The 10,706-nt window shown below is 39.1% G+C and overlaps 1 protein-coding gene across 3 annotated transcripts in view; it reads left to right on the top strand.

The window, feature by feature from the left end:
- The first annotated feature begins 4,528 nt into the window (after nt 1-4,528).
- Nucleotides 4,529-10,706, top strand: part of LOC116783137 (multidrug resistance-associated protein 1-like) — a 32,450-nt gene continuing 26,272 nt past the window's right edge. The window contains exons 1-4 of one of the 3 annotated variants that reach the window (XM_032680434.1): nt 4,529-4,656; nt 5,878-5,939; nt 8,467-8,608; nt 9,552-9,709. In XM_032680434.1, the coding sequence (XP_032536325.1) occupies nt 4,594-4,656; nt 5,878-5,939; nt 8,467-8,608; nt 9,552-9,709 (425 nt within the window). In that variant the 5' untranslated portion in view covers nt 4,529-4,593. The remainder of the gene's footprint in view (nt 4,657-5,877; nt 5,940-8,466; nt 8,609-9,551; nt 9,710-10,706) is intronic. The other 2 variants (XM_032680437.1, XM_032680435.1) reach the window with 2 other exon arrangements.

Below are 10,706 nucleotides of genomic sequence, written 5' to 3'. Positions count from 1 at the left end.
CCACTGTGTCTCTTTTTTTAAGTGTGTCGCTGAACTGCGATTAGGGGCACTGAGATGGGCAAAAGGAACTTAGAACAAAAAGTCATTCTGGTGACAGAAGCATTTTTTCATAAGAACTTGAAAATAATTCTGAGAACTGTATCTCCTTGGATTATTTTTGCGCAAAATTGTCTTCTGAGATTTTTCCACAGATTCATTCTGTAATCTAAGTTCAGAGAAGGTCTGTGAAAGCCTCTCTGGAAGAGAGATGGAGTCCCACAGATCTAACCCAGACATTGATTTGATGTGTGTTTTGGTTGTCATTTAACTTCAATCTCTCTGTATCCCAGCAATAAAACAGATGTATAAATATTTATTTTTGTGAAGCTCATTTATTTACAAATCAATTCCCTGGGTAAATACAAGGGGCCAGACTACAGTTTTTTGAAGTTTGTGGTGAGGCAAAGAGGCAGATGAAGTCTGCATTATTCGTATGCAAAATCTGGATGCTCTAATTATCTGGCCCTAATTATTTCCAGTGCAGGAGAAAGGAAAACATACCATAACCATTCAAATATGGGGTAAATACATCCTAGAAATGCAGGGAGTTTTTTGCAAAGTGTCTCCTTCACAGTACTTCTAAACACAGAGTCTAGATCCACTTCTTTTCCTTCTACAGCAGTTAAGGGTGTGGATGTGTATGTGTGTTTCATTACTTAATTTTGAGTGAACGGTCTATCCAGCTGGCTTTATGAATCTGAGCAGCTCAGCAGAGCTGTGCTGCACAAGCCTCTGCAGAGCACAGCCTTTAGGGGGTCTATTCAAGGGCTTTCCTGCTTTAAATGCAGCCAAAAGGAGAAAAAGATACAGTATATCTGCTGGTATGAAAATCCACTCAGCTCAACAAGTGATCTCTTATTAAAGTTTTGTTTTAATTTCTCAAATGAGTCACTTTATTTGGAGTAAAGTCCACCACTCCTGTAATTCATTTGTATTTCCTCTTTGTCTCAAATCTTTGGCACTTTGTCAAACTATTACTATAAAAGCACAGCCCTCCTGACACTATGTATCACTTAGAACAATATAGCTATTAAGCACTCAAACTGAAAAAAAAAATAAAAAAAAAATTAAAAATATAAAAAACCCTTCATTTTATTACAGTCCAAGATTGCTATGACTTACAGGTGAGAGAATGGCCCCCAAATGTTTTTTATAAAATAACAGCTAAAAACATTACAGTGTGGTTTTCAAGATTAAGATCGAATTCTTACACAAACCTTGATATGCTGATCTGTGGTCACATGAAAATAGTATTTCCCCTTCTAATCTTCTCACTACACCCAAGGATTTCATAGTCTTGGGAAATTCCACTCTCATTTCTCTTACGACTCAAGCCGCTTCTACAGAAAAATTCTTCACTAACCACTAGCTTAAGAGAGCTGCTCCCTTTCAGACAAGAGGAAATCATACCCATCTTTTGCAATGCAGTATGTTTAACTATGAAAATAAGCTGTCTAATGATTCCAAACAGAAAAACTCTGACGTGGTGGAAGAAATGTAAAACTCACCATTTGCTCTACACTGAGGCTTGCTATTCCTGTAAATTGATAATCCCTTTCTAAATAGGCTTGACAAGTTGATAGTTAATCATCCATTAGAAAATATGGGCACCAAGGCAAAAGACACCATCTACATACTGGAAAATAAATTATTTAATAATTATTTTTCACATTGTTGTCATCAGGAGGATTACTGAAAATGCACTCCTTTGTAAAATAACACTTAAAAAATATATAATAAATGTTGCATATGTGCATGTGCTTGAAACCTGTTTGTAGCAAGCATGCAGCCGTGGGTTATAAGGTAGGTGTAACTTCAGCTTTAAAGAGAGAAATCACATTCCAGTAACTTCTAATTATTGAGAAATGTACAACATCCAACACTGTACATGTGTATTTTATTAGTAACAGCCGTAATACTTTACCATGCTGATGACTGAAACACTTGAAGGCTCTAAAGGTTTCGGAAGCATCTGCCACCCATCCGTACTCCAGCAGCAGCAGCACCCGCCTGCTCCCTAGGGTGGCTCCCTAGGGAGCACAGTTTCCCAGCCCTGTTTTCACATGGTTTTGTGGTTTCCTGCTAGTTCTCCACTGCTTGCTTTCAGTTTCACTTGGAGGAGAAAGAAATACTCTGTGGCACACACACTTCTTCCCAGGGCTGTGTTTCTGTGTAATTCATGCTTCCGCTGCTAGGCCTGACAACAACAATATTTTCCTCCTGTCAGCAAGGGAAACCCTGCAATGTAAAATTGAATAGAGTGCCTTAAAATGTTGAAGTCCTCCCACAGGGCTCACACCCACTCACACATCGCTCTTTTCTGACCTATTTCTATATTTGGACTATGTATGGTGTATGCATTTGGTACCCTATGGACTGTAGGAATAAGCTGGCCACCTGCTGTGTTGTTCCAAGTTCAAACCTATAAACCCACTATACCTTGTTGGAATGCCTTGCTCCACATTGACTTTAAAATTGGTTAAACCAGGTTTAAAAACTTGCAGATATACATGCCTTTGCACTAACTATAGGCACTGAAGTTAAATATGTTTATACAATACATAGATGAAGAAATGAAAGGAATGCCGTGTTTGGTTACCTTCATCATGTCTGGGCTTCGCGAACGAAGATTTGGGAAAGGTCTCTACCCACGCTGGTGGCTAAAAAGGCCAGTACAAGACAGGCATGTCCAACTGCAAAAGGCACAGCAGAAAGACTCCTTAGGTGGTATATGCTGCAAGACACGGTTCTTTCTGCGTTGTCTTTTCTCCTCAAGAGTGATCCTGCGTGCGTTCTCAAAGGAGACAGCTGCGTTATAGATGGTGTGTCTCCAGATCTCCTGATTGGAGGCCAGAGTAGACCAGTTATGATGATCAATATGGCCAAGGCTGAGATGTTGTTTCAGGGAATCCTTGTATCTCCTCTTTGGGGTTCCTCTCATGTGGCAGCCAGTGGCAAGTTCACCAAAAAGCAAGATCTTAGGGAGGCGGTGATCATTCATCCTGGAGATGTGCCCTGCCCAGCACAGCTGCGTTCTCAGTAACATGACCTCAATACTTGTGACTGCTGCTTGTTCTAGAACAGACGTATTAGTCACATAATCTGACCAGTGGATGTCTAGGACTGTACAGAGACAGCGTTGATGGAAGTGTTCTAGGAGACGCAGGTGGTGGCGGTAAATGACCCATGATTCAGATCCATATAAGAGAGTAGACAGCACTATGGCTCTGTAAACACTGATCTTTGTACTTTTCTTCAAGTGTTTATTATGCCATACTCTTTTATGGAGTTTTCTGAAAGCATTATACGCCTTTGCTAACCTGTTGTCTATCTCCCCATCAATCTCACCATCAGAGGAGATGAGGCTACCTTTGGTTACCTTACACAAGGAATAACTAACTGGCAGTTTAATCTTAAATCAGATTATGTCTCTGTTCTAACTTTGCCATGAAAAAATTGTCTCCTTTTTCCAACTATGCCAGTTATAATAAAATAGATCAGTTTTATTTTCAAACATTCTGTGCTATTTTATAGTTTGTCAGTCTTTTAATTGTATTAGCCTTAATGCATGAAAAATTAAACTCTTCAGAACTTCCTCTTCACAGAGTTAACAACTCAAGTTTCTGTTTCTGTTTCTCTAGATACACCCTTTTTTAGCACAGCAGCACACAGAATAGAGTCCATTGAGTCAACAGTTTGTTTATTATCAGATGACTCAACCAATGCTTTCAAATTTATCCCCTTCTCTCTATCAGAATCAAGCTTCAAATGTTAAGACTGCACAGACTCCCCCTGAATTGGCCCTTCCATATTCAAGTGAATATGAAGTGCATCTGGTGAATGAAAGACCCCCTGAAAGAATGAGAAAATGGCTAAATTGTGACAATGACATTAGTACTGAAGATAACAAAAGGAGACAAAGAGAGGATGGCCAAACCCACAAGCAGTGCTAAGCCAAGAAAAAGACACATACTGGATAACTGGATTCATCTTTTTTGTTTTCTATTTTTATTTGAGGGAAATGTTCATCTTTGAAATTTTATTCAAAAAGGAATGTTAAAGGTTCATATTGTTTTCGAAATGTGTTATGCATAGAATCATAGAATATGCTGAGTTGGAAGGGAGCCATCAGGATTATTGAGTCCAGCTCCTGGCCCTGTACAGGACAGCAGAATCCCACCCTGTGCCTGAGAGTGTTGTCCAAACGCTCCTTTAACTCTGTCAGGCCTGGTGCTGTGACCACTTCCCTGGAGAGAGCCTAGTCCAGCGCTCAACCACCCTCTTGGCGCAGAACCTTTTCCTAGTATCCAGCCTAAACCTCCACTGACACAGCTTCATACCATTCCCTCGGGTGCTGTCACAGGTCACCAGGGCCCAGTAAGGAGGGGTTTTATGAGTTCAGTGACAAGACGCTTGGGCTGGAATCCCGGCCGCGGGACCGGATGATGCTGATGCTGATGCCGAGCCAGCGGCAGCCCCGCCCTCCCCGCTCTCTCCTTCATTTCTCCGGCGGGTGCGGCGGCTGCTGTCGGATCCAGGGCAGCTGTGGGAGCTATGGCAGCCTTCCGAGGGAAGCGGGGCGTCTCCTACGAGCGGATGAGCCCCACGGGCACGGAGGTGACGGGGCTGGCGCGGGGTCCAGGCGGGGAGGGGGTTCTCGGCGCTGCGGGGGGACCCCGAGCGGCCACCGCCTCCCTCGGCCGCCGCGAACCCGCTGGGATCTCGGGTGGGATTCCTGCCGGGGCTGTGCCCAGAAAACGCAGCTGATGCGTCCTGGGGGGTGTGTCCTTTGGATGGAGCTTTGCCACAGACAGGAATAGGCGCAGGATTTAAGCAGGGAATGCTTGTGACAAGGGTTTGAATCCGTGCTGCACCAGCAGATTCGTGTTCGTTGGAGGGGGACTCGTTGTCGCGTGCTTTTTTTCTCGGGTTATCGTGTAATCATTCGGCTTTTTACTGAAAGCACAAGAAAAAATTTTGTGGAAAGCGCCAGAGGAGCCCCGGGCAGCTCCCAGTTGTGTCGGTGGGCGTCCCACGGCACCTGCCCGAAAGGGCTGCACCTGCGTCCTTGGTCAGGAGTTATTTAAGGAGGTAATTGCCGAGGGGCAGAATTCACTCCCTGGGTGTGCTGGAGTCATTCCTGGGTGTGGATAAACATTCGTCATGAAATATGGGAGAGCTCGTATTTGTTTTCCTTTGTTACACTTATCTCCAGCTCACTATGAAATTGGCAACAGTGCACAAGGCTCATACTCTTCTCATTTATGGGTACATGTTAGCAGTGCGTCATCTCTTAGTGTCTGAAAGGAGCCTGCTGTCCTTTAGGTTTTAGCAGTTGATAGCTATTAATAGCTGTGTTTTCAAATGGGGGGGGAAAAAAACCCCACAGGACTTTAACCATCAAGATTTAGGGAAGGTTTGCTTGTTTCACACGCGGGATGGACCAACATGTCAGGTTGGAAGAGACCCATAAGGATCATCAAGTTGGAAGGGACCCATAAGGATCACCAAGTCCAGCTCCTGCGCTTTACTGTTAGTGTGATGTTACTCTAGGATATGTATGAGATCAAGCTAAAGTGGTGGCTAATATCCTCTTACAGCCAGTTAATTTGTGTTAATTCATGAGACTGTAGATGTCTTCATACCTTGTGTTAGAGTGTATTGGTGCAAGAAGGTGACAGGCAAAAAAAGTGTATGTACAGGCCTTATTATAGGTCGGAACTAAATATCTTCTGGAAACTACGTGTTTAGTAAAGGAATAAAAAAACAAAAAAACAACTTTTTCTTCATTCTTTCAAGCATCATTGATACTTTTTCCCATGTTCTTTTTTTAAACAGAAATACAACACTGAAGAGAATGCTTTTTTCTTCAGTAAATTAACATATTCCTGGTTTAGCAGGTGAGAATTTAATAAACTGCTTGTTACTGTTCATTGATGCTCAGACAATTGAAGACTGTGCCCTTACTTTCCACAATATCATTCTGTCTTGAGCCTGAGATTGCTGTTAAATTTTTGTACAAAAATCAAAGTTGACAACATGTAGAGGTCGTATTCAAATCTATATTGTTTATACGTAGTAACAGTCATTTTATACATTATCTAATGGCATTATTTAAAACATATTTTGAAAACTAAGCACATTGTTCTTGTCACATTGGTCTTGTCCCATACTTTTAGACAATGGGATATAAAAGGCCAGATTAAGCTATCCTTCTTTATTTGTTATCCTTTTTTATTTATTACCTGTCTGTGCAAAGTATGGCAGCATACAAATAAGATTTCCTTTATACTCCATGTGGTGATACAACTATCTAGATCTCCAGAAACAAATATTCAGTAGTGCATGTAAGGTGTTTTCCAAGTAGCCAGTTTCATGCTCATTTTCCTCCCTCTTTTATGGTAGGTCGCAAGTTATAACTGTAGCTCACCTGCTCACATAGAATAGGAAGTCTCTCTGCTTCTTGGGAAATTTTCCACCAAAAATAGGAACTGAAAGCTCAACTCCATCAAATCACGCAGCTTCCTGTCACTTAATATTTTGAGTGTTATTTCAAACAATTTCGTATGTTATGTTTTGTGACCGTTACTAATTTTTAACATTATTTTTTTCTTGGAAAATGGCTTGAGTCAGACATACACACTTCAAAAATCCAAAAGTGGGATAAAACATATTTCTTGCTTTATTCAATATTTGTAATTTAAAGGAAAAACTGGAAATTATATTTGCTGTTAATAAGATGAGACAAAACATCAGATTGTTTCAAGGATTCAGAGTATTCCCTTGAACTCTGGCCTTGTTGAAATTATAGGAGTTCACCTTTGTTTTTCACCAGCCCTTACATTCTACACCGTAAATACAATTTTTCAGTTTTTCTAAGAAGTTGTGCGGCTTACTGAGTGCTTCTGTATGACATTTATGTGTTCTTTGTATTACGGTGTTTGCCCAAATTTTCAAGCTAGGCTGTCCTTTGTATATTTTAACCAGTTTCACAATGTTTAACAAAAGAAGAGAAGAAAAAAAAAACTAAAAAAGGATTTTAGTTACTTAGCTATAAAGTATCTAGTTGCAGTTAAATTCATATTGTGAACATTAGATATGTTCCCTCTTAAACAGGATAAATTATGGCTCATATGTTCTCACCTTAAGTGCTTGCAATCAAAATGAGGAAGTCTCAAATTTATTTTTGCATAATAAACCTGTAATCCTATGTTATGTTTCCTTAGAAATCAGGCATTCTGAAGGTTATGGTTTAGTAGGTCTGTTTATCCTCTGGCAGCAGTGAGTTTTAGAATTGTGATGCATTATGCAGAATTCTTGAACAACAGTTCCCACTCGAGTACCAATCAGTCTGCTTCCCTCACCTGTCTCAAAAACTGGTTCTTTTAGTGGGAGACTGTGTTAATTTTTGCCTTAATTTATCATGCTTAAGACAAATTCACTTTGTATTAAGGTTACACCTTCAGTAGATGATTGCGTGGCCCCTGGGGTTAGTGAGGTCCACCCCCACCAGAATTTCTCAACCTCCAAAAAAGCATTTCTGAGTCTTGTTTTGTGTCCTGTGATAAGCACAGTAGCACACACAGTAGCCCCAAGGCCAGCACTGGCACTGAGGGGCACAGGAATGATGCACACTGGGAGGACACACATGAGGAGATGGACACTGCTTGTGTTGCAGCCTTCAGAGAGGGAGATCCTCACCAGCTGGAAAGCATGAGAGCTGCCACTGACATTCTTAAGACCAGTTTTAGTTTTTGTTGACACTTAAGTGATTAAGAGCACTTTGTTAAAACAAAATTTCAGCAGCTGAAGGTCTGCTGTAAGGAAACTTCCATTGTACTTGCGCTGAAACTCAGTAGTTTAATGTTGTTATCTTGCTTAAAGAGGAGTCACAGCAAGAGTCACCATCCCTGGAGGTATTCAAAAGATGTGTAGACGTGGCACTTAGAGACATCCTTTAATGGTAGACTTGGTGCTGTTAGGTTGACTGTGAAGATCATCTTAGGGTTTTTTCCAACCTAAAGGATCCTGGAATTCAGTGATGACGCACTCCTGTGATAGAAATGGCATTTCATTCCAGATCAGAATAGTAAGTGGAGAATGATACTACACATGTCTGCTTATGAAGTAGTGTATTTTTCTTTAAAGAAATACAGGATCAGAAATGTAGACAGATTCTGAGGTACAAAGGTTCAGATGTGACAATCTGCTTGGGTTCTCCTTAGTTCAGATGAATTTCAGTGTATTGAAGGTAACTGTAAATATGTTCCACTATTTAGCCTGTGGCTTTTATAGGATTACATATAGTATTTTAATTATAGAGTTTATTTATGTACACAAAAATATATAATTATCTTTTTGAATTATTAGTTCTGCTTGTTTTGTCTGTTGTATTTCAAGCTATCTAAATTAATTACTTTCTTTCAGAGTGACATCTACAGGCTACAAGAAGCCATTGGAAAGGGAGGACCTGTTTGAACTCAATGAAAGTGATTCCCCATACAGTGTGTGTCCTAAGTTTGAAAAGCAATGGAGAAAAGAAATCCAGAAGTCTACCACAGGATTAATGGTACCTATAATTCTGACAATAGGTAGTATCTTTTTCCAAAGTTAAGGAGTCTGGAAGCTGGAGAAGATTTCAAAAATCTTGTTTATTGAAGAGCCTACATCTTGTAGGGCACAGAGGCCCCTCGGTGTTGGGATCAGTGATCTCTAGTGTGGCTGTAGAATTTTCAAACCTACCTCTTAGAATGATATCCTGTTACATTTCAACATTTCAAGTGATGAGGAATCTACTGTGACTGGAATGTACAGTGACTTTTATTTGTTGATGAATTCCTGTATTACCAAACTGTCCAACTCATTTCTCTCTGAACTTCTCTGTTTCCCTATGTCTTATCTTTGCATCTGTATTTCAGATAGCAGAAGAGTCTATGAGCAGCTTGTTTATTTCTAGACACTGGCTTACAGAACATACAAACCAGGCTTCAGTTTTCTTTAATTTCAACAATATTGAGTTTTACAGATATTTACATTATTATGTAAATCCTTGACAGTTTCAGTCACAGTTGCTATTTTGTTGTTGTAGTTTCAATGCAGTTCCAGTGTAGTTCCAAGCTCTGTAATGTTAGGAAGTTTATCCATGATGAGGACCTCACCTGTAAGTCCAGTAAGAGTGTGGCTTTTGCTTTTTTACTGATGAGTCCTCCAGAGTCTCATCTTATTGCATCTCATCAGTGTTTTTCTTAGCTATTTGTGCATTTGCCCTTCTTTCCACTGATGATATAAATCCCCAAACCCTTTCTACTGGAGTAGAAAGTATTTGCCAATAAGGATAATTTTAAATTCAGAAACTGTTTTTATTATCTGACTAATCTGAAAAAAAAAAATCCTGTTGTCATTATTATGGTGTTAGATGGACACTTTAATATTACATATTTTATATTGTAATGTGAGTGAAGTTCAAAAATATTTTTTCTCTTAATTCTGTATATGTTTTTGTAATCTTTCAGGCTTCTTACATCCAAAGATTGCTATTGAAGAAAACAAGTTTCCATAAACCGTCTTTGATTTTGCCATTATGGCAAACATTTCAGTATTTATTCATTAAAGCTGCACTTCTGAAAGTTGTAGCTGACGTTCTGGCTTTTATGAGTCCACAAATAATGAAGTGAGTTTTTCATGTGTTTTACTTTATTTTCAAAGAGCAACAGTAATAATAAAGTTAAAGGGTTACCAGTATCAAAACCAAACTAAACAACAGCTTAGATGTGTAAAGATTTTATCTTCCCCCTCCATAATTACCTAAAAATGATTTAACGGGGGAAAGGTCAAAGGAATCAGAAATTTTATAGCTAAAGAAGAGACAAAACCAACAGAGGTTCCACAATATTGTATGTAAGTAGTTTGTATGCATAAGTAAAAAATCAAGGGACTACAAGTATACCAAACCTTCCTGCTTTTTTGTCATTGTTTTTCCACCTCTACTTTTAAAAAAACTCAAATATATAAATATATAGAGAGCTTCAGCATTTAATGAAAACTGCAATTATTCTACTATCATATTGTTTGTACCATGAAGTTCCAGTGAGATTGGTACCAAGTGGTTTTTAGAAATTGTGCTTACCACAGAGGTGTTAAGAATTGATCAAACACTTGGGTGTTTATAAAGAAAAGGCTTAATGAAGAGAATTATCATTAACCTTCAAACTATACCCTGAATCAGTGTAATCGTGAACAAAATAGTTGACTATAAAATCTGTTTGAAGATATCATGGCCGATGGTTATTTAAAATAATCTTTTAATAACACAAAAATCGGAATTTTCCTCTAGAGTATTTTTCTATCTCACTTTCATGTTTGGTAGTCGCAACCTTTCCGAGTACAAATATCTAATTATTTTTTTCTTTTTTTTCTTTTATGAAATTATTTTCTTTTATTCTTTGTTTATACTCCATTTTCGGAGAAGTTAGCAATAGCACATGTCTAGATTTATATGTGAGAATTGCTTCTAAGCTAACAAATTGAAAAACACAGCTAAAACCTGCCATTTTTATCGTATTTTGTTGTGACCTTCCACCATATCTGAACCCAAAATAGCATCAATTAAACAAGTTGCCAGTATCTCAGTTTACTCTTTTTATTGTTGGCTGTTGACTTAATGGGTA

Source organism: Chiroxiphia lanceolata, chromosome 2, assembly GCF_009829145.1.
Source record: "Chiroxiphia lanceolata isolate bChiLan1 chromosome 2, bChiLan1.pri, whole genome shotgun sequence".
Classification (NCBI taxonomy): domain Eukaryota; kingdom Metazoa; phylum Chordata; class Aves; order Passeriformes; family Pipridae; genus Chiroxiphia; species Chiroxiphia lanceolata.
Note: the sequence above shows the minus strand (reverse complement) of the source record. Positions and strands in the feature narration are given on the sequence as shown.